The 23971-nt window shown below is 51.7% G+C and overlaps 2 protein-coding genes across 2 annotated transcripts; both read left to right on the top strand.

Annotated features, from left to right (window-relative positions):
• The first annotated feature begins 5770 nt into the window (after positions 1-5770).
• DAT (Sodium-dependent dopamine transporter) lies at positions 5771-22268 on the top strand. The gene is made up of 13 exons (XM_003737503.2): positions 5771-5793; positions 6006-6142; positions 16340-16474; positions 17666-17870; positions 19299-19437; positions 19830-19988; positions 20104-20273; positions 20366-20513; positions 20615-20743; positions 20818-20917; positions 21535-21635; positions 21760-21927; positions 22027-22268. Exons 1-13 carry the CDS (start codon positions 5789-5791, stop codon positions 22144-22146), a joined length of 1716 nt encoding a protein of 571 aa, XP_003737551.2. The 5' UTR covers positions 5771-5788; the 3' UTR covers positions 22147-22268.
• On the top strand, positions 11849-15009 carry lace (serine palmitoyltransferase long chain base subunit). The gene has a single exon (XM_003737504.2). It carries the CDS (start codon positions 12397-12399, stop codon positions 13999-14001), a length of 1605 nt encoding a protein of 534 aa, XP_003737552.1. The 5' UTR covers positions 11849-12396; the 3' UTR covers positions 14002-15009.
• Positions 22269-23971: the final 1703 nt, after the last annotated feature.

Below are 23971 nucleotides of genomic sequence, written 5' to 3'. Positions count from 1 at the left end.
CCACTCGGTCGTTGGTCAAACGGCACCGCAGGAACGATGACTCCCCGATTCGGCTTTCGATGAATCATATCAACTTCAACATTGGAGTCGAACGCATCCCCTTTCCAGGATGCGACGGATATCGACCGTACCGGGTCGAGGGCTTGGATTGTATGTTTGAGACTTACTCGCGGAGATTTCATACAAATCAAAGGCTCTGACCAGAAGTCGGAGGCAACATGCTCTTCGCGGGCGCAGCATGGAGACTTAGGACATCTCCACGACGTTGATTCTCCCGGGATTGTCTTCGTCCCGATCTCCCGATGCCGGTGATACCTAATCGCCCTCAACGAAGACACCGGTCGGGGTAAACCCGAATGTTCACCGCAGATAACCGCCATTCGGTGTGCTTGCATGCGGATTCGGATATCTTCCATATCCAGTCGCCTAGACCGCCGAATGAAGTTGCTCTCGGGATGGACTGGTACTCGCGAGAATTCAGCGGGGCTGGACTGGAATACCGCTCACGTAGAGTTCCCGGACGTGCCGTCCGAAACCATTTGTTCGATAAAATCATCGTTGCCTTCATATCGTAGCCTGGAACCGGCTTCGACAAACGGCGACTCGAGTATGAATGTCGTCCATGTAATCCCCTGTTCCCAACTGACCTTAATAGGATTCACGGGGATCGCTCTCGATGATCCCCGTTCACTGATCGTAAGCGATGCAGGGCCCGACTGACGTAGGTGTAGAGTAAGATAACCAAAGACGTCGCTGGAAATCTCTCGATGGTTTCTAGCTCGGAGCGACGCTACCGGTTTCAGTGATCTACGAACAATTGGGGGAAGGGGAAGTTGAAGGAATATGGCAAAAAATCGAAATAGACGGGTCTGCACCTCATAAACAGGCATTCCCAAGGTTGGGCATGCAGGTGCCCGAGACGCGAAGAGTGCGAAACGTGTCTCGCAGCTCGTTTGTGCTACTTTGCAGCATGCTCTAGGTATCTATCTGATTGATTCGATTCCGTATACCCGTGATAGCAGCTGGTCTATGTAGATTCTCTCATTGGTGGACAGGAGAAATAGACGGGTAGTTTCTCTTGGACGGGCCGTTTCCAAGACAGGAGAGGGTTTCACATTAAAACGAGTTGTCCACTCCACCGCCGCCGCCGGAGTCGCACAGCTCGTTCAATATCAGATCCCAAATTGAATGCATGGATTGCCGCGTGATTTATTAGTTCTGCCTTTCAGTTGAGGGAATACGGTAGCACCGGGACCCATCCTCGCCTCGCCTCAGCGGCTTGCTTTCACCAATGATTCAATGATTGAATCGCTCTGTTCAATAGGAATTTTTTCCACGATGTGTGAAACATCAGATTCTGTTCAGACGCCTTTTCAGACGAGCCCCAAACACATGCAGACTCAGCACCTCGGGAGCGATAGGAATTGAGATCGCTAGAAGTTCCGATGGCAGAGAGGTCATGCAATGCCATGGGTTCTCGTTGTCGATGCACAACGGAAATGTCTCGGATACGCCCTTGGCCCTTGGGAATATTCGGTCAGGGCCTCGAAGTGTCGCTGCGCTCACGCAATACCCTGGCTCGACCCTTCAGAAGCTCTCGGTCATGATCAGGCGAAGGGGTTTCGAAATCGCCTGGTCCTTCAGACCGAGTATCCCTCGCTCGAAACCTTGAATGGCTGCTTTTTCCTCGACGACTCGATTCATCAACTCGCATTCATTCCCGTTCGATTCGCGCATTGTGATCGTGATCGGCAATGATGGCGGTTCCGGGCGGAGACAGATGCCTGCAGAAACTGCAGCTCGATCGAGGCACTCAGGAGTCCACGGAGCCTGCCGGTCACGGACGGAATCTTCATGGACCACGAACCGATTCAATAGAAGTCATCGAGGCGTAGCTTTGCAACCTTGCGTATCTCTCGAGAGTTCGAAACTCCGGGGCGGACCATTAGAGGGGCTCCACGGGTCATTGTTTCGTCGGCTCATCCCTTCGGCCAAGATTCCAGTGCTCTGTAATCCCGAGAGACCACCAGCTCGGAGTTCCGTTGAGTTGGGTTTGACCTCAGAATCGATTGATATGGATCGATTTTCATAATCGGCTTCTTTGTTCCATGCAACGAGCCTGTTTTCCGCATCCAGCATTCCATCTCGGTCATCATAAGGGCAGCGACGAGAACAAAATCTTTCGGAGCAATGATTCTCATGCCACTCTGCGAGATTTTACCGAAAAAATAACACATTTCGATTGGAAGCAAATCGCGGATACAGGGCGAACCATTTTCGACTTGAAGCTCCGGGTCTGTATTTAGCGACCGCATCATGTTTGGAACGTATTCCGGCAACGAGGACGACATGCGTAAAATAGTAAGCCTCAGTAGAGCCTCAATATACCAGACTACAAGGGACAAGCCGGAGCGTTAAATTCGAAGCCGCGAGTGTGCTCTCGTTTATTCCGAATCCTGAGTGAGCCAGATTCCGAATAGAGCAAGACAGATTTATTCCTTCAGCCGTGCCGAAAATGCAGGCAGAAAGACTTGGTGGAGAAAACTCCCGTTTCCTAGAATTGAAGCGCGAGAATGGTGTTTGAGAAAAAGGATGCCTCGTTTTCGGAAATACGACACTTAGGGAAGTGTCGACGAGATTACCGGGAGATTTCCACCTTCAGACTATTCTTGGGGCTTGGAAACATCGTGATCTACAGCGTCCTCATCATTGCTCAAATCTTCCCGTCTATCTCCCGGAAGATTCGCTAGCTCGACGATTCTGTGCAGAAGTTATTATCAGAATCAATTGGATGCAACGAGCGTCGTAAAGGAGAGCTGTCGACTCTTGAGCGACACCTCTTACTCCATCGAAGTGTCTCTTTCGCGAAGTGACCGTTATGAATTTATGAAAGTGGTCAGGACGGAGCAATCGGAATGAATAAGGTTATGCCCGTTCAGCTTCCACGACCTCAAGGATATCCGGTCATCTGATTCCGTATCGCAACACATGAATGAATTGCGAAACCATCGAACATCGACACGACCATCGTACATCTACTTTGCGGATTGGACGATTCATACTAGAACAAGAGGGACCAGATGTCCCGTTCTAGTGGACTCGAAATCAATATCTTCTTCTCTTTCAATCGAGAATCCGCGAGCCGCAGCCGGCTCGTCTGACCGTGGTCGACACGGAACAGATTGAGGTACCTCCATCACAGAACGAAGGAAGACTCCTCTCCGGAGTTCACAGCGAAATGAACTCAATGCAGGACGAAGAACGCTAGCCTCCCTCGCGACGATATTCACCGAGTTGATGAGCGTAATTGCTGCCATGGTGCATGAAGGGTAGCCGTTTCGCACGCTAGAATCACCTACCGATTCGTCTGCTCCGACGCAGTCACAAGAAGAGTCTCTGGGGTGATGAGCGAGTTCGAAGCTGAAAGTTGGCTTAAAGGATGGTCATCCAAGGACTGGAGGAATGCCGGAACATTGAAGACTTATGTGCTTTCTTGAGTTACTGGTGAAGACCCAGACACTTCGCGGATAGTTCAAGTTTCAAGCATTCCGCATTTCATATGCACTTTCGCAGATGAAACAAATACGTTCCGGAATCGGGATCGGGCTGCCTAAGATTTCAGATGGGTTTTATCCGTGCGACGAACCAATTTTCAGCATTCTCTCAGAAGTGTTCATAAGTTTCTAGTGTCTGGAACACAAAAATGTGAGCCAGATGTGGATTCCCGACTCCCTCACCTTTGTTAGCCACAGGATGCCGGCGTCATAACGTAAGATAGGCGTGATTCACAGATAGAGGTCCGCATCTGTCTTTCGAATCATTCGGTTTCCATCTATCAGAGACTGGAGCCTGTATACATTCCGGAGGGGGGAAATTTCACGTCTCAAACCCGTCTGAATAAGACGATCTAGCGCTCCGTAGAGCTCGGGCAGATTCATTGAGCAACGATCTTATCGCGGTTCCGAGTTGATATCCTATGATGAGTAGTAGTCGTCTGACGGTTCGAACCCAGAATCGTCAGCTCCCCTCCCCTTCCCGTCGTGGATCGCGGTTCACGGAATATGGCGACGGGGAAACAGAATGTCCTGGAGCGCGACGAACTGTGCATCTCTCAACAACGGCTAATAATTGAATCATGAATCAACGTTGGTGATCCGTTTCTCCCTGATGAGCCCCGTAAACGTGATAAGGTGAACCACGCTGCGACGTACCTCCAGGACATCAGCCGCTGCCTCACGAAGCTCGCAAAGTACCGCTTCGTCGAGCTGAAATGGAAACGAAGCCATGACTTGCATTGCGGAAGGAGCCTATTTTCCGGGGGAATTCGAGCCGGCGTTTGCTGACACTTGGATCGTTGATCTAAGCATCGATTGGGTCCCGCGGCGGGGCGAGAGCTTCCGCGTGTTGATTCCGAGCCGGCTTGATTCGTTGGTCACGTGGCAAGTGATTGATGCTCCAACGGTCAACAATACCCATCATGAGTGTTAGAGGACGAACGTAGGAGTAGAATGAAGAAGCGAGAGGCTATTTTTTTACGTTTCGAGTGCAGCTGGGCTCCACTCGACGTTGTAGGTCGGCTTTCCCGAGTTTTCCCTTCAAGCATCACTTGGCTGGAATCTACGCAAGACGGGTGAGATCGGCTGCCTCCGCGCAAGAAGACTGCAAGAACTCTCTACGACTTATCGCGAACGCTGCTCAAATCACGATTCCCTAGCCCCGATAGAGATCTCCGACGATAGTTGAGGTGTTATGTACGTGAATCTCGGGTCGACAGCGAGAAATAAATTGAGCGCGGAAATGCTTCGTGCCCTCTCGTGGCCCGCTACTGGCGGAGGAGCGACAAGGGAGTATGGCAGACTTCGCCGATTCCTTGGCGCTCAATCATCGAGCAGCAGGTTTCGCTCAACTCGCGTGTGACGTTCGACTCTCTCTCGGCATTACCGTTGGCTTGTCTGTCGAAGGAATCGGACCGAACTACCGACTGACTGTTCCTCTCAGGATGACTGAGTCCGTCTTTCTTTCCTGCCTGTCTTGTTCCTGACAGACGAATCAGCCTAAGATACCAGCGAATATACCCGACTTCCCCGATGTGGCATCGAAGTATCTCCTGATAGTCTCCAGATCATTGCTGTCTCTTGGGTAGACTGGCTCCTGCACGGCAGCACTCCAAGGAAGCGGTCGCAGCAGTCGCGGCGGCAGGCAGGCGGACGGGCGGGCGTGTGTCCAAAGAAGAAAAGAAAGAAAACTGATCCAGTCTTGCGTTCGAGTGTGCGTTTCGCCGTTAGTTGATGTAGCCATAGCCGCCGCCGTCGCGGGTGGAAGTGGTCGAGGCGGTTTTTCTTGTGAGATGCCTAGTGTGTTGTGAGTCGGTCTCTCGAACGGACGTACGTACGAACGTAGGTACGGTGGAACGATCGGTCTACTGAGCTGGGCCGCGCCAATAAGTTGTTCCCGGTCAGTGATCACGAAAAAGTGCAACTTACCGAACGAAGGTGAGCCGGCGGCTGAGGTTGGGGTTGAGCCGCTATTGGGTAGCCCAGAGCCGAAGTGATCACGTGGCCCACAGGGAGGAGGGACCACGTCCTTCCACTCCCTCGCTGCCTCACAAGCTTCCTTGCCGAGCGTTCTCTTCTCAGCCCGTTGATTTCCCGCGAAGTTCGGCTAAGCCGGAACGAAGTTCCTGTGCAACCTCTTGTAAGAAGACCAAAAAAAGACTCAGGAAAAGCAAACTTCAGCTGAAGAATCGATGCTGTTCAGGTCCATCTTAGCCAGCCTATTCGGAACTTTGATGAAGTTTCGCTAAGCTCGCGGATGACTGACTGACTAACTGACCGACCGTTCGACCGACTGAGTGGCGGACAGATCGACGGTCCAACTGAACTCCGTGATTTGTGAGAAGCATCTATCATCATGGACTTATCTACAGAAGTTCAACCCGTGCTCGATGACAACAGCAAAATCAGAAAAATCATGATTTCGATGGCATCTCAGACCAATCAGCACAGGAATGAGACCGCGATGACGGAAGAACCGCGAGAGACTTGGGGTAAAAAGGCAGACTTCCTGCTGTCAGTGATTGGCTTCGCCGTGGATCTGTCAAACGTCTGGAGATTCCCCTACCTTTGTTACAAGTACGGTGGAGGTGAGTGTCCGAATATCGACTGCCGGCGCAGTCTCCTGTGTTCTGTGGACTGTACCGTGGCTATTTTATCCGTCACGCTTTCTGGATCGGTTTCGAAGAGTTTCAGGTCATCCCAAACGATTAAAAGGAATTCAATCTCGATTCCGGCTCGCTATGCATGACAAGGATTTCGGTAGATCCTATTGAGCGAACTGAGGATGGAGCGGCGAAGTAATAACTAGTTAATAACAAACGCGTCTTAACTGGCGCGAAGCTCCGGCGCAGCGTTGACCCTGTGTCTACAGGACGGGAGAGAGAACAAGCTCAGGGGGATTCGACACCGAAAATGGATTCAAACGGCTCAAAACGGAATTGGCGAGCAATGGGCTGGAATCAAGAACTCGGAGGCTTGTCTTAGGAATTCTGTGCGTCCGATCAGTGAGAGTCCTCCGTGCTGGAGATCGTCTTCGTCCTCGGCGCGTCGTTTACGGAATCCGTCTCGTCGGAAGCCTAGTGGATAGTAGCCATTACGCTGAGAATGACATGATTGGCGTGCTTCCTCGAAGCCGTCTGGCGATCGGACTTTCTCAAAGACCACCAATGCTCGAGATTGAGCAAGTGGTCGGCCGACCCTCTTCACCGCCTTTCGGAGGAGCATCGAATGCGGACGTTCCAGGAGTTCCAGTCATTCTTGATGGCGAACAATCGAATCGGCAAACTCGACAATGTCCCATCATCGATAGATACCGACGCTGGGACGCTCCTTCACGATCCAGGCTTCAAGCGAGGAGTCTTCTTTCGGTCCTGATCACAGCAAAGATCCAGCGTGATTGTTCGAATTGCTACCGCGAGCAGAGAAAAACGTGTCGTGAGTCGACTGGGAACGGAACTCGATCACTCCAGGAATGTCCGAATCGATGGCTCGAACTGGAAGTGGCGCCGCATCGTTGGAGCTGTGAGACTTCGATGATGGTTGCAATGCTGATTTATGGCATTCCCGTTTGCAATCAGAGAAGATCGTACATGAAATCGAATCCCGGAAGAACCCTTCATCTCGAGCTCGTTTCGCTCCATTATTCCTCTCATCTCTAGAATAGATGATCAGCGAAGTCGACTTCTACGGGATAAGGTCGCGGTTGAGCTCTCCCTTGGATTCCCGTCCTCTCTAATTCTTATGTTTTTTCGCCGGCGCTACGGCTAAGGGGTACGGGAGGCAAGCCCTTCTCTCCTCTGCATATCGTGTAAAGCTATTTTTACCCTTTGCTCGAGCAGCATTCCCTCCGCTTGGGTTTTAACGGGTCTCTTCAAGTTGTGACGCCATCGCTATGGCCTTCCGTCGGTCCTGATCATGGGTCGTTCGACGAGCGGGTGGCTGGCTGGCAGACGGGCGGGTAGCCGCCGGGCTAGCTGGGGCAGCCATCCATCGCGCCTCCCGTCATCAGGCCAGCAATCAAGCAAACTGCAAACCTCTCACACTTCTTGGTCGTTGCAACCACTGATAACACTATCGTTCGGAATTAACACGATCCGACATCGCGCGGCTCGTTAATAGCTGTCCCAATATCGAGGAAGATAAATCTGGCTTAATCGGACGAGCTTCGACTTCGACGTTGCGAGAGGAAAAATAATGCATCACAGGGGCTTCATTGAACGTCATCCCCTCCAACCTGGTTCCTGACGCGATACCGCACGCAATCCCGCGGGTGTATCTGGAGTCTTGTCGATGGAGTTCCTTCACGTCCGTAACAGAGGCCAGTGGGCCTCTAATGTAGTGAGCTTTGTTGTAAATTGATTCGATCCAATGGGCCGCCTATATTCTTTTGAAAAAACTCCTCTATCTCAATGCCGTAATGTGATGCATTCCGTTGACATTGAAGGTCCAAATTCACTCCGCAAGAGGGTCAGCTATACGAAACCTCCTGTGATAACTCGACAGAGACGACGCAAAAGTCTTCTCCGGTCGAGGCTTCACGGAGATCGCCCCCTGCTTTCGGACTTGGGTTATGAGCGAATCGGAATCGCGGGCGGACGACGACGCCGTGCCGCACCGTCGTTTGCTTACAGAAGCCCACGGACACGCATTCCAACTCATGAAACGGAGCGCACAAGATCTCGAATCGTTCAGAATTATTGGCCCTCCAAGACACATCGATGCTTGTGTATTGTTCCTTCCGATCACGTTGCCGATCGCTGTTGTGAAAGAGAACCCTCCTCCCGGATAATTATAACCTAGAGGTCAGAGGCTACGATTGTTGAAGATCAGTACCGACAGTACGCTCATGATGATTCGGTATAGATGATATGAGCGAGATCGAGAGCAGCTTCCAACTCTACTCTCGCAACTGAGTTTACCGGGAGCAAAGATGAGGGAAACAAATGAAACTATAGTTGCAGAGCTGATTCTCCAAGGGCATATGTGGTTGACCAGCTTGGAACGCGAATCCTCTTTCGGTTAGAGCACAAAACCTCGACGAGTTTTTCTCGAGCGAAGCGAGAACATTTCGTCAAACAATATGTCTAGCTTGATGATTCGTCTGAGGTAATCGATATCACATTTTTCGAGTAACTCTCCAACATTACGAAGTTCAACGGCGTCTCTGCTCGCACCACACCTATGCCTGACCTGCCGTACAAACCTGCGCGGAACAATCTCCAGACGCCCGAGATCCATATACATCCTCGAGTACACCGCTTGGTTTTCCACAACAGAGGTCCTCATGATCGAGGCGCACAGTCGAGAGATTTTGCTTTTTTTTCTGTGAATAGCATTCCGTAACCCGCGGACTAGCACCCAAACAAATAATCATATCGAAGAAGCCGGACAGGAGTTCTTGGACAGCTCTTGGCAAGTCGGAGCGCAACGGCGTTGCGCTACCACATTTCCCGGGTGTCCTCATGGAACACGTTGAAGCGATCCACGGGAAGAACAGAACAGATAGACACCCCGCTCGGCTATGAGCTTTCGGTTCTCGGAACCAGAAAAGGACTGGAAGTCTATACTGTACAACTCGGACAGGCGACTCCGTTCCGTGTCGAGCAGCCCTCCTTTCAATTATGTGTTCATAATACGCTATCGGCGATATTGTACTATCGGTCCGAGAACGGTTGGCGACATCTGGTCTGAACTCATATCAGCACGAGCTCGAAGACCGTCGAGCTGAATCCGCCCGGGCCCGCCTTCCGCGGTGCCCCGGTATAGACCCAGTAAGCCGAAACCTTCACGCCGAAACCCAGACAGCCGAAACCTGGAACGCCGAAACCCAGAACGCCGAAATTCGTCCACCCGAAACCCAGTACGCCGAAAGTTGAGGTAGCCGAAACCCAGTACGCCGAAAATTCCTTCTGGCGGAAATACCGATCACACGTCCCCATAACCGGTGCCCCACACGATTAACCTCGAAAAGATCTTGAAGCTTCCAAACATCCCTGCTCCTGACGATTGATTGTAGGATGATGCTCGCGTTTGCAGGGAAATTCTCACTCAGATCGATTGTGCGCTGAGGAGACAATGAGATCGCTCTCCTCCTATGATGTCGAGGTGGAGGCACGATCTATCCCAGCACCGATTCTCTATCTACGTTCGGCGGCAATGATGTGTTAGGGCAGTGTTTCTCAAACTGGGTTCCGTGGCGGATTGCGCGGAACCCCAAAGTCGACCTGCGGAACCCCTACGGAACTCCTGCGGAAGAAAAAGTTTGAGAACCTCTGTGTTAGGGCATACAGCGCAGGAGATTCCCCCGTGGCGTCGAAACCAGCGGGAGCTTCGAATTGGAGAGACGGCGTCGAAATTCTTCCGCGAATCAGTGATTTTATAGTTTCTCTCGTACCTTTTGCCCCGCTTTCGATCCGGAGAATCTCGCACAGCACGCCTATGCGCCAGGTGCGTCCCCAACCTGAGCGGCGGAAACGATGTGTGTCGGGGCGGAATTCGGCGACGTGCGTGTCACCTATCAGGCATCACTCCCGGAGGGGGATTCCCGGTCGAATACCCGTGCCCGATCAAGGCCGAAATCCGCACGTTGTCGCGGGTGGCCGCGACTGGGCCTCCAAGAGATCCGCGATTTGCCTTGATATCCGCGGATCCCAGATCCAAATATATGTACATATGCTCAAGAGCGGCGGAGAGCGTACGCTGGATATCTCCAAGTAGAGCGACGTATATCGATGAACAATTAGCGAATTCAGCCGGTCGGAGCGGAGAAATTAGCCGAAAGATAGTAGTCTTCCACGCTAGGAATTCAATCGCAGCTTATCAACATTTGCGAGCTCCTAACGCGTTTCAGAATGATGCTCGCTCTTCTAGATGCAGCTCATTTTTTTATTCCTCTCGACTCACGACCCGGTCACATGCAGGAGGGAAGGTATCCAGATGCCTGCCCGAAGTGTCGTATCCGCTCGACATCACCGATATCCCAGAAATATATTCGAGGGAGTTTCGGAGTCTTGAGCCGTATCAGGGAGTTGCGGGACGGTTGTCGCAACAGGAAGTGGGCTGTCAGCCGGAAGGGCACAGTTGGAAGAGCGCCCCCTGGGAACTTGATCGTTGCGGATGGATGATGTTTACGAGAAATGAACGGAATGTTACAATACAAGCCTCCGAACACTTCCATCATGGATGATCTTCACATGAATCCCATTTTAGTGCATGCCGGCTCGAAGTTTCCTCTTTCAGGAACCGCTTCAAAACCGGTCATGCATACGAGGGCACCGCATACATGTACGGGGAAATTTCCGTTTTTCACGAGCTCCCGTATGAGCGGGTTCGACAGTGCTCCTCACTTTTTCATGGAGCACGCCTCCAAAGACCGCTCAGAAATTCTGATTGACCGTATTATTACAATGAGTATTCGCTTAGGTAATTCTTCTACCATTCATCTTCCGAGTCGTCGCAGTTCCTCCGTATGGAATAATGGATAATATTGGAACGCCCAATCCTCAGCGGATCCCGGAAACCCTCGATTACGGATTTCCAGAGATGGTCTCGGCTGCCGCGCCGCTCCTCAGTGAATGTTATCGCCCAGACGCTCGTAGTGACGGTGACATATCGGAAGTGGTCGAATGAGGGGCGAGTAAGCCCCCTGTCACCCCCTGTCGCCCCCCTCCATCCAGAAGTACATGGCGGAGCTCAGAGAAAGCCGTCTCATCATTCGGGGGAGCACGTCTCCCCTCGCCGACTATGAAGTACCTTCAAAGTGTCAGCGAACTTCCACTCGGAGGACACAATCTACGAAGCAGCTGAGACGGATGAGCCGGGCGTCGTCTGCTTTGTACGTTATTATGGCGGCGAGGATACCGACGCGATGTTGGACCGGAGCCAGCAGCGCGCTATGCGACCCTGTAGGTCTGAGAGAGTCTGTCTAGACGCAACGAATCCTTGTAGAAGCGCTCGTGTCGCTCCACGCCGGCCCTATGGAAGAGAGAAATAGCCGGCAGCCGTACCGTCCTGCTGCTGAGAGCTGCTACCCATGGTGTAAGAGAGAAGAAGGGAAAGGCAACCCTGTGCCGCACCCTGTAGTGGAACTCGTTCTCGGTCGGTGCCACCACCAGCCACCACTGCCGACACCGCCTGCTAGCAACCACGGGCCGAGAAACACGGCAGCGCTCTGACTTCGCCTGATTCGTGGTGGCCGTTCGAAATCACGAATTCGTTAAGCTCGCCACTCCCCACGAGTTTTTCGTTGTCATTGACTTGTCGAACCGTGTTCCCTTTTCGAAAATCCATGCGCGAGTTGGTTCTTCGAACGGGCTCCGGGAGCGAGTGATTCTAGTCGTGCTCAACGAAGAAGCTCGATTCCACGACGAGACTGTTCGTCGGTTGGCTTGGTAACGTCTAACGTCACCTGAATCCAAGTGCTGTCATTGATGAAAGGGAATTGCACCTATCCGACTTCGGCGGATTCCCGTCGATAGGAGAGAGATCAACTGAGCGAGCGGGCGAGCGAGTGAGTGAGTGAGTGAGCTTGGAGAGCTAACCGGCCCCATTGACTGCTTGACGCGGCTGGTAGCAAGTGTGTTTTCGTGAACCAGCGCGTGCTTGTGAGTCAGGTCGTCGTTATTGTTGTTGTTAGCGTTGACGTAGTCGACGTCTCTGTCCTCGAGTGGATCGAGAAAGAGCACATATTCGCTCGGGAACGATAGACGCGAACTCTATTCTCTTACTGCAGGCGACCATGATCATTTAGGATACCCACCGAAACTTTGTGGTTGAATTCGGCGATCTCGGTAGGCGGAGCCCCCTGCGGTGTAATCGAACACGGTGACGTTACCAGCGAGCGATGGGTCGCAAGGCTACTGATGAACGGATTATCTTGGACTCCTCGATCCAGTACCAGCAGCAGCGACAGAGTGAGAAGAATGGCTTCGATGAATTATCAAGGGGTGACCTCAAGTACCTCCGTGAGGGACACTTCCCCGAGGACGACTTCGAACCTATTCCATGGCTCATGTACTACGCGACCATATTCAGTTATTTCGTCCTATACGTCTTCGGAACGCTCCGGGATGTCACCCGACGCCTAGGTCTAGAGAAAGTACGCTCCCAAATCGAGGAGCACCGAAAGGGCTATCCCGCCCTCTATAAATCATTCGACGCCTTCTATACGAGGAACATCTACCGGCCGATCCGTGATTGTTGGAATCTCCCGCTACTATCGGTACCTGGCGCAACGATCACGCTGCGCGATCGCACTTCGGATAACTACAATTGGACGTTCCGTTACCTCCCGACCAAAACCACGTACGTCAACCTCGGCTCCTACAATTACCTCGGTTTCGCCGAGAACGAGGGTGACTGCGCTGACCAGGTGGAAAAATGCCTTGAATCGAATGGTTACTCGTTGTGTAGCAGCAGACACGAACTGGGAACCCACGCCGAACACCGTGAAGTCGAGTCCATCCTGGCTTCATTTCTCGGAGTCGACGAAGCGATCGTCATTGGAATGGGTTTCGCGACGAATTCTACCAACATTCCCACCCTCGTGGGGCCAGGTTGCCTCATCATCTCGGATGAGCTCAACCATGCTTCTCTGTGTCTCGGGTGCAAACTTTCCGGAGCAGTGACTCGCAAATTCAAGCACAACGATATGCGACACCTGGAGAAAGTGCTTGAACGCGCTGTCTGCTATGGCCAACCGAAAACCCAAGAACCCTGGAAGAAAATCCTCATCATTGTTGAGGGCATCTATTCTATGGAAGGAACCATTATCGACCTGCCTCGAGTGATCGCTCTCAAGAAGAAGTACAAAGCGTATCTCTATCTAGATGAAGCACACTCCATCGGTGCGCTCGGACCCAATGGCCGCGGAGTCGTCGATTATTACGGCGCCGATCCCAACGATGTCGATCTTCTCATGGGAACCTTCACGAAGAGCTTCGGAGCTGCCGGGGGCTACATAGCTGGCAAACGCTCGCTGGTCAACTACATCCGGGCTACATCATTCAGTTTCGCTTACGCCGCCTCGATGGCACCTCCAGTAGCCAGACAAATCATTGCGTCGTGTCGCCAGATCATGAGCACTTCTGAGGGTGAACAGAGGTTGAAGACACTCGCTCGCAACACACGCTATTTCCGCAAGCGACTCAAGCAGATGGGATTCATCATCTACGGTAACGATGACTCGCCAGTGGTTCCTCTGATGTTGTATCTGCCATCGAAGATCGCGGCTTTCGTTCGCGATCTCATGGACGAGAAAATCGCCACGGTCGGTGTCGGCTACCCGGCCACACCGCTGACAGAGTCAAGGGTACGATTCTGTCTCAGTGCCGCCCACACTCGGGAAATGCTCGACATGACGCTAGAGTGCATCGATAAGGTCGGCGACAGGCTCCACCTCAAACAGAGCGTCCGCAATAGAAACACCTCTGAAGAAATCCTTTACTGATATCGTGTGCCGCCCCCGTACCGTGACCAGCACCCGGACACTGGCGGGAACATCAGGGAATATCACGGCAACAAGAAACTCGCGGAATCACCGAGTGCGACTTATGACGCGTCGTTCCTCCGGTGACGAATTTGATATTCACGGCGATTGTTGAAAGCCTACGCACATAACGTCATGGGCAGCCTGCAGGAAAATCGAAAGAAAGATTTAGAGAATCGAAAAGTGCGCTAGCATACTGAAACGTGACGATGTTTCATACGAATATCGGATGGAGCTCTCGGAACCCAGCACACAGAAACCCCTAAGCTCCTCATGGGACCGGATGAATTCAAGCGTGCTGTATGGGGATAGTTTCCAGCTATTGTCGCGATACCAAGTCTTCGAGTCATAGGTCTAAAAAAGGCTGAATAGGCTATGGAAAGGCAGGCAGATTTTTAAAGGTTCTTCGGACTTATCGTGTCGTTCGGCTCCACCACTTAATATTTAGGAATCCCATTTACTGTATGAAATCAATATATGCAAGGGCGATGCTATTACATTGATGGTTGCAAGTGTTCTGAGATGCGGCGGGAAATGTTGTCGTTGTGAGACCTGACGACTCTTAGTGTTTGGCGGCAGCCGTTTTTGTCTCCGATCAGCCGAACTGCCTCCGCGCAGAGGAGAAGTATTATTTTGTGAGCGCTTAATTATTGTGAGAGCGAACGAACCAATTGTGCGCATGATTGCGGGACGATGACTCTCCATCGGCCCATCTCAGATTTGTGGGGATGATGTGCGGCGGAGGTGGTCTCTATACAGGCATGTCCCAAAATGCTCTCTTGCCCCACCCCTTCCCCAGAGTTTTATATTAGCCATTGGCGTACTTGGAGGTGGACGATTGCCAGATGAATGATGTTGTACAGCAATTCTGATCCGTCAGATTGTAGGATGCAGAGACCTTCAGAGGCTCGATGCAGGAGTTGACTACAATTATTATTTCAATAAACTCCCGGCTTGTGCTGAGTCGGACAGGCGAAGCTTTCCCCATTTTATTTGTCGAGAGAATCCGATATCTCGCTGGTTTCACTGTCACGAATCTGACACGAAGCTGAGCTCCGAATGACTCGTGACTCGTGATCCGCATCATAAGGGCTCAGAGGATGGTCTGATGAGTAAAGAGAGAGGGTAGAAGTCCTACTCTTCGAACGTCACTGGTCCAGCTAGATCCCCGCCGTGGAAGATCAGGTCTGGGGACTCTTCTGAAGTAGTACTCTGTAAATTGCAGCAAAGAAAGAAAATCACGGATACTAGCGGAATCTGCCAGCGACCTGGGGTGATGGCGCCGCATGCGATCGAGTCATGCCAGGGTCCGGAAGCCGTTCTCCCCAAAGCTAAATCAATATATATTATTACCTAGATATCCGCTTGGCTAACCAAGGCTCTCGAAGGCGAACATGAGCTCCATTGTTCAAGTGGTCCGCGAATCACTAACATAAGCGTCGCCGACGCTCGCGACGTAATCATTATTCCGGTGTCAGTGTAAGTCAACATGGATAAAGCGCTGGTCCTAGTGCCGGCAGCAGGCCCTCAAATAATGTTAGTAACCCGCCGAGACGATCATTACAGTCCGAAAATAGATCGAGCATGTAAAAAGCGACTACGCGATTCATTTGTTTCTGTCGAGTTCTGTCGATGCCGCGCCGAAGAATGGTTGGTACGGAGGGAGTAGGGGGGACAGAAAAAAGAGATAGCTTTGATCCTCGCAGACCGCTCACTTAGCTTCCCGAGCTGTCCGCATCGTATCCCTTGGTATCGGTTTCGCCGTCAAGGTCGGAATATTTCACGTGTCACTTTCGGAGCGAACAGAGACGCCAAGTGGACTCTATCGTTTTCGGGGATTAATTCTGGTCTCGACTGAGGACGTGACGCAGTCCCGCACGGGAATGAGTTTCACTGTCGCAGGCGTGTGAAGAGTAGACTGTGGCGAAGGGTAGACTAGAACGCTTGGAAGTTTCCGGATGCATATGCATATAGAGGGATGGGTTCGCATAAAAAGCGCATTCGCTGTACCCTATCAGCTACAATGTCCATTCATCGCTATCGCGATGGATCGCATGCTAGGCATGAGCATGGTTCCGGCTTGAAAGGGCATCGCCCTTGGCTCCATTCCCGGCTCGAGACATCAAGAGATGCGAGTGATTGGCGAACCGCCGCTATCACTTGAAGTGAGCCTCCGCTACTTGGGAAAACTAAGGATGACGATGTCTGACAAATCGGCAAAGCTGATCGCTTGTTCGGAGTGGAGATTCTTGGCTCCAAGGCGGACAAAAGATGTGACATCATGATCCGTTCATTACAGGGGCTTTTCTCGTGCCGTACTGCATAATGTTGGCAGTAGGGGGCATTCCGTTGTTCTTCATGGAGTTGGCATTGGGTCAGTTCCACCGGAAAGGCGCAATCACGTGTTGGGGTCGGCTCGTCCCTCTCCTTAAAGGTGAGTTCGGTCGCTGAATTGGAGGATCGCCATCCCTGGAGTATCGACATGATGATCTAGAGGGTTTTCGGAAAAAAATGCTGCATCATGTCATGATGGAGCGACGGTTGTGGAGCGGTGACTGACTCCTCTGGATTCTCCTTAAAAAGAACGTAAGCCTCTCTTTATGGGAAGCTTCAAATCAGCTGCCGAGGGGAGCCTGACGGCAAGGCGAGCGCCAGCTTCGGTCTTGGTTAGGCGCCCAGCTCGGCTGTCGCTCGAGCGGCCAACTTCTCGCTTTTCTTCCTTCTAATCCTGATCCTAACTTATCCTCCTCTGTGCTGGCTTATCTCGAGGACGTCCATTGTGTGATCCTTCATTCCAAGAGCTTTTTCAAAATGTGTGCTCCACCGTTCGGTGCAAGATCTCAGCTGGCAACCTCCGGGAATATTTTTCGCTCTCCTTACCATCCAACGGGGAGAATCGCACTGGGATGGGAGACCTCGATTCTATTCGAATTGTTCGTGTAAATACCGACGAGGGCGTACGACAGATAAGGGGAATGAATACGTCAAAAATGAAAGCAATTGCAATCGCTTTTTATTGCTTCCAAAAGCTGTCAATCGCGACAAGTCGAACAGCTCCGAATGTTTGCCGGTAGGATAATACGTGTGGAACTCTCCGGCGGGAGATACACAAAGAAATTTTCCGGTCCACCCTCATCTTTTGGGTAAACAAATGAGGGCGTCCCATGAGTTGCAAGGGGCACAATGAAAGGTTTCTGCTCGCTGTCTTCGTTCTGCGCCGAGGCATTTTTTGACAGCCGCGTCTGAGAAGTCAAGAACGCTGCGAAGACTCTGCGACTTTCAACCCACCGCCATTTGCTGTTTCCGCTCGCATCATCCCCTTGAATAAAGAGATCGTCGCCATCATTAGTGTCCCACGGAGGCCAGTGAGAGCGTCCATCCCTGGTCGATAGTCGAATAGAGAAAGTCAAGAGTAGTAAGGTCGTAAGTCGAGGTCGTGAGGGGATGAGCAGGACGCACTACGAGGGGCTCGAGAAGAGTTCCTCGTCTCCTCGTCAGAGCTTGTTAGTATATGGATAGCTGAAACTTCGATGCGCGCCCCTTCCCAGCGAAAATCCAAGCCTGGGGTTGGAGCTCATCCGTACTTAATATGATGTCCTTAAGTTTTCCTCGCATCTTTTCGAAGGTGTTGGATACACTGTCGTCCTGATAGCACTCTACGTCGATTTCTATTACAATGTGATCATTGCCTGGGCCCTGTACTACTTGTTGGCTTCATTCACGACGACATTGCCGTGGACATCCTGCGACAACGAATGGAATACCGGAAACTGCTCCGTGGAAGCGAGAGGCGGTCGAGGATTTACAAGCCCTGCGCAAGAGTATTTCAAGTGAGTCGATATCATGGTTCATTCTCGTTATACTCTGTAGATCGATGAGCTGGCACTCGAGGGTCCGGGACGTTCGAAGATTATCGAAAAGGGAAGGATAGTCCCGCCGTCCGTAGCGATTCCCGGACCTGCATGAGTACAGCTGACTATTTCCGACGACTCGGCCGCGTTCATCCTTGCGAGACCCACTGGAGCATGATGCGATAGCTTCCGTAGTACGCAACAGGTGGCTGTTGGCCAGCCAGATGGATAAAAGTTCTGTCGCGTAAGTAAAACCTAATAAGGCGCTGCGATCGCTCTCCGTTAGAGTGGAAAATCGCCGACTCGTACGATGTGCTCTCTCACCAGCATCAAGCAAAGCCCACCTGTTACGCAGCCTGCCCACAGCTGACTCGGAGAGTGACCCGTCGGCATTATAACTAACTGCCCGAAAGGGGAGGAGACTGGCGCTGAAAAGTGGTTAGGTCTCAGCTCATCAAGCGTGGGAGACGTCGGGGCGGCGGAATGCCTCACGGCTTTTGGTCGGAGTTGGAGCTTTTGGTCGTCAAGTCATCCAGATGCTATCCAGAAGATGATCGTTCGCAAAAAATCGCAGAAAAGTGAAGAACGTCGGCCTTCTCCATTTACTCTGCCTCCGTTCCGGAGTCCCCGGACGCACCTTCTCCTATTCGGGAGCACAGCGTCTCTCGGAGTGAGCGGACAAGCGGGTTGACCTGTCACCTCAAGCTCTCAGCTTTCGCAACAGGAAGTTCCCCGGAGCGAGACTCTAAGCTGCACCTCAATGCCTTCCGCTCCTTTGCTCCTTCCGACCTGTATTTAGTCCCCCGAAAGCGTCAACCACGCGACAGTTGGTCGCGGCTAACTATCCCCGGAGAGCACCAGAGGCGCTTGGAGGCTTACAAAGAAGCAGTGGGATCCGGTCGTGAATCATGGGTCGTTCTCGCTTGACCGGTGCGGCTCACACGAGTCCTATCGGATATCATAGTCAGATACAGGCTCTCGATCCCATACTCACTGACTGAGACGATCGTATTGAGGAGTCAGCAAGACCGGCCGAGTTTAATGGAGGAACGGAGATAGACAAACGAACTCAGTCACTAGGAAGGGCGCGGAAAACCTTCACTCCAGATGCGTGAGCTGTGGGTATGCTGAACGAGTCGAGTTCGGAGATGCTAATTGACCTCATGTAACAGGAGAAAATGCAAGAGCCTGAAGGAATTAGGTCAAGTCGGGCAGTTGCTTTCTTCTGCAGCAGGACCACATCGAATGCAAGGCCCGCTAGGCAATTAGCGCTTTCGCTCATTCGAAGGGCATCATGTATCTTTTGTCGCTCCGGGTACGAGCGACTACTCGATTAGCGGAATCTATTCTGCGCTTTCGCCTTAAACTCGCCCGCGTCTCAGAGAAGGCTGACTATTGTGCTTCCAGGCGTCATCTGTACCGGCTCGAGGACGGTGTCGGGCTTGACAATTTGGGACCAGTACAATGGCAGAACGCGCTGTGCTTACTCGCTGTATACATCATCTGCTACTTTTCGCTATGGAAAGGAATCTCGACTTCGGGAAAGGTAGCGTACCGCGAAAGCAGAGGTTTTTGATCTTTGAAATCATCTGTAACGATGTCGTTCGATAAGAACTCCTGCCGTCCCCGAGACCGGTCCTCGGTGTTCACAAGGGAACCTTGCCATCCGGCCAGCGAGCCTAACGACGCCGGAAGTGACCTAGGAAGTTCGCTTTTTTCTCTGCCTATGTCGTCCTCAATGTCTCGCGCGGCCATTTCAATCAAACCGTCGACTCTATTTCCTGCTACCGCAAGCGAAGGCCCAGCATCGGGTATCTTACAACGAAATCCAAGCTCACAGCCGAATATATTGACATGCCATCCTCGGCTCTCGAGAGGAGCTCCAGTGGGCTAGCTTGCCAAGATATAATGTCATGTGGGCAATCTCCCATTCCTCAGGTCGTCTGGTTCACCGCATTGTTCCCATACGTTGTGCTATTCATCCTGCTCATCCGTGGAATCACTCTGCCCGGAGCCTATGAAGGCATTCGATACTATCTGACACCGAAGTTCAGTGTGCTCAAATCATCCGAAGTTTGGGTGGACGCTGCCACACAGGTTGGACTAGAGACGAGAGACAATCTGCCGAATCACTATCTGAATGTCGCTAATCACTGGAAAACTGGGGAGTCTTCCCGGCTGAACGATATCAAATGGAGCACGCTTGACACAGGTATTCTTCTCCCTGGGCCCCGGGTTCGGCGTTCTCTTAGCCTTCTCGTCGTACAACAAGTTCCACAACAATGTACTGCGAGACGCGGTGCTCACATCTGCCATAAATTCAGCCACCTCGTTCCTGGCTGGTTTCGTGATCTTCTCGGTTCTGGGTTTCATGGCACACAGGTGAGATTCCTTGATTTGATTGCTCGCCCCTTCTCCTCCTCCAAACGTCGAGCAGGAGCCGAAGAATCTCTGTACTAAACGCTGTCATTCAGGGCCAATGTGGAAATCAGAGAAGTCGCCACCGAAGGACCCGGACTCGTGTTCATAGTTTATCCGGAAGCCATCGCCGCAATGCCGGGATCGACTTTCTTTTCAGTGATGTTCTTCCTGATGCTACTCACCATCGGGCTCGATAGTTCTGTGAGTGACTTCTCATCCGTTTCCAACGGCTAAGTTGACACATTGCATTTCAATCACTCATTTTCCTGTCTAGCGCCAATCGCGATCCCATTTATTCGCAGTTTGGCGGGAGTGAAGCTGTGATCACTGGAATCGGGGACGAATTCCCTTTATTGAAACGATACCGGGAGTGGTTCGTTGCCGGGCTGTTCTCTTTCTATTACATCGTGGGACTCCTAAGCTGTACCTCGGTGAGCCTGCTCTCCGCCACGACCCACCTATGGAAGCAAAACCACGGGGTTTCCATGAATATTTCTGTTCACAGGGTGGAATCTACGTCGTCAACCTCCTGGATCAGTTTGCAGCGACTTACTCGATTCTTATCGCGGTTTTCTTCGAGGCAGTCGCCGTGTCGTGGATATACGGTGAGTTCGCTCCGATATCCTTTCGAACTTCGAGCTCTTAGCCGAGAAGCGGGAGCGCAGCATCGAAAATATAGTCGAATCGTTGAGCCTTCAGAACCGGTAATTATCGTCAGAGATTGTCTGAGGTAGTGACAAATGGTGTGATCATCATCAGGCATTCACCCTGGCAGGGGCAGCCTCGCCTGCGTATGTAGGCGGACTTCAGTCCCTTAGACGCCTTCCAGGTTGCATTGCGGGGAAAAATTTAAAGTGCAACGATCGGTGGACGCATATCGACAGTGGAGAAGAATGAAAACTGCTCGGAGTGCCTACTCGACGCTTCTCTATAAGCCGATCAAGCTTCCGGAAAGAAGCGCTAAACTGCCCGATCATCTTTTCCCGCCGAAAAGCAGTGTTGACCAAGAGCGCCCCCTCGTGGCATCCGTCGCCTTTCGAATCGACCGCTGCGGCGGCATTATCGGAGGGGCTCTTATTGTGCGCGCCGCGCTCCCTCTAAGCTCAAGAAATGTAGAATCTCCATTCATCTACAAACCAATCTGATGCGGTGGCTGGGGGTCCTCCATGAAACGGATGATGGTAAACCCGTAACTTGTCCGCTTCCGCTTCCGCTTCCGCAGGCATCCGACGTTTTTCCGAGGACATCCGTGAGATGCTCGGTAAAGAAGTAGGCGTGTACTGGAAATTTTGTTGGATGTTCGTCGCTCCCATATTCATACTGGTGAGTTTTCAGCGAAGCGACCTCCCTCCGTAATCACCTCAATAATTCTCAATGAGAGCCGCTCCTGGATTTCACATGGAGAACGAGTTGCCCAGCAGCAGTCATATAGCGCTTTTTTCTCTAGGTCATCGTCGTGTCATCGGTCGCGGGCTATTCGGGTATTTCGGATCAAGAATACAAATATCCATGGTGGGCGGAGATAGTCGGCTTCATTTTGGCCGCCTCATCGGTCATGTGCATCCCTGTAACGGCTATATATTACCTGATCATGGCTGAAGGTAGCTTCCGAGAAGTAAGTGCGAGTCGAATACACCGTTCGATACCTGAAGTTTCGATATTCACCGGGCACAATGCGCTAACACAGTTCTCAAATCACCCTCCTCTTTGTCAGCGACTCCGTGATCTCACGACACCATGGCGAGATCGGGCCGGCAACCGGCTCCACAAAGGGATGAGCTCGAGCACTGTGAATCCTGCCAGTGAATTCAATTTACGAGCAGCACAAGTCTAGTTGGGCTCGGAGCAGACTCATTGTCAGCTCTCTTGCGGCGATATTTAGGCGGAAGTCCCTGGGGGAGCCCTAATTGGAGCGTGGCGATCGGAATCGGAGTGCGATCATAAACTCACACATTCGATTCACTTCGATGCGAGAATCCTGAGAGGACCCCGAGTCGGCTTGGAAGGAGGCTCGAACCGCTCACGTGTTGCGTCGGTGCGTCGTCAACCTGATTGAAGTAACCGCTCCGCGTGGGAGATGACGGGGTAGATTTTCGTGCGTGTAATGTGTAACGCTCTCATCGTACCACGAGTCCGTGACAGAACTCTGACTGCTCCGCGATGTCAGCTGAAAATGCAGCTGCAACCGGCCTCATGATTTGATGTTTTCCGAAGAGACTCCTAATCCGGAGGCGCACATTGTTAATTGCCGGCCTAGCCTCGGTCGCGGGTCCTTTTTCCCACAACGAGTCAACGGCACCTCGCTCGTTCATTGATCCGAAGGCTTCGAGCCTGCACGCACGCGATCCGTGCCGGAGCGCTCTATCCTGGACAGTTTTTTCTTTTCGAGATGCAAGCCCAGAAGCGTCTCGCGTCGACCCTCTCCTGTACCAGGCCTCATGAATTCATGAGGAATATCGCGATCGAGTCGGCAATCGCTACCTCAGGATGACATTCATGAGGGAAGTAGAGAAACAGCTAGGTACCTTATCAGGCATAGTTTTGAACTCGCAAACGACATAGGTTACTTTTACACGCTAGGAACAACGTTTCACTAGTATTCTATCCAGCCTGCCAGGAGCCATAATTTCATGTGAGCCCGATGGGAATCCCGCCTGCCAGATTATCACGGAGAAGTTATGATGAGTAGTAATCCGCTGCCCAAATGGAAGCTTGATATAACAAGCCTAATGGAAATGGCAAGACGCTTTTGTGGTAACGACTGTTCGCTGTACCTAATGTTTTTTCGACTCTATCTCAAAGGCGAGCCAGGCAGAGGCAGGGAGCAAAGATCCTTCGTACCCGGGAACTTGTCGAGCTTGCTGCCGTCTTAACGAGCTTCCGCTGTACATATATATATATATATATATACGCATATGATGACTCCGAAAACGATTTGGTGTGAAGAACCGCCGTGCTCGAGATGATCGATCATCTCGTATATGAACTCTTTCATCCGACGGATCACGTGGAAGGATTCTACCTACTACTTAACCGCAGCAATAAGGAGTAGGTCGGAAGTCTCGTAATGCGATCAAAATCTCATCCCTCGTATCAGTCAGTAGCGATCTCCCCAAGCTTGCACTGACCGATTGCCAAGAAATGTGGACGACATCTCTGCCTGTCTCGGTCAGGGATCTTTACTACGTCAAAGACAGCGAGGTGCGAGAAATGAAGGCCTGACTGGAGCCGAATGCGTCATTTTATCCACGATGCGAACCCTCGATGCAAATAATCTCATGTTCATCGAAGCTTGATTGGAGCGCAGTTTTCTTCGTTCTGGTTGGCGCTGTATCTTCGCTCTACGTTCCAAAGGGACGTCACATCCGAACGAATCTTGCTTAAGGAATAAGAGGATCGACGAATGAAGCTGCGCCTGTGTTTCTACATTTGTGTCTGGTCTCCTAAGTATAGGAACTCGATGATCAGGTCCAAGTTGGATGGGACGCTGGAATCAGAACCGAGCAAAATTTCACATTGGGTACTCATCAATAAAATTTCGATCTCGGGACTTTGGAGTCTTTCACTTTCCAGATGTGATGCATACTGATTCTGTGCAAAAGCAGATCCTGACTCTCTCGCTGCTAATCTGAACGAGCTCCGGATTCAGCATCACATTA

The sequence above is a fragment of the Galendromus occidentalis genome, unplaced genomic scaffold (assembly GCF_000255335.2).
Source record: "Galendromus occidentalis unplaced genomic scaffold, Mocc_1.1 scf7180000075563, whole genome shotgun sequence".
Lineage (NCBI taxonomy): Eukaryota > Metazoa > Arthropoda > Arachnida > Mesostigmata > Phytoseiidae > Galendromus > Galendromus occidentalis.
The sequence above is the reverse complement of the archived record's forward strand: the minus strand, read 5'-3'. Positions and strand labels throughout refer to the sequence as shown.

Excerpts from the sequence above, each read along its gene's own strand:
- DAT (XM_003737503.2), top strand. Across the intron at positions 16,475-17,665 it reads GCTCGTCCCTCTCCTTAAAG|GTGTTGGATACACTGTCGTC; the intron begins GTGAGTTCGGTC and ends ATCTTTTCGAAG. Across the intron at positions 19,438-19,829 it reads GAATCTCGACTTCGGGAAAG|GTCGTCTGGTTCACCGCATT; the intron begins GTAGCGTACCGC and ends CCCATTCCTCAG.
- lace (XM_003737504.2), top strand. The coding sequence starts at position 12,397 with ATGGGTCGCAAGGCTACTGATGAACGGATTATCTTGGACTCCTCGATC.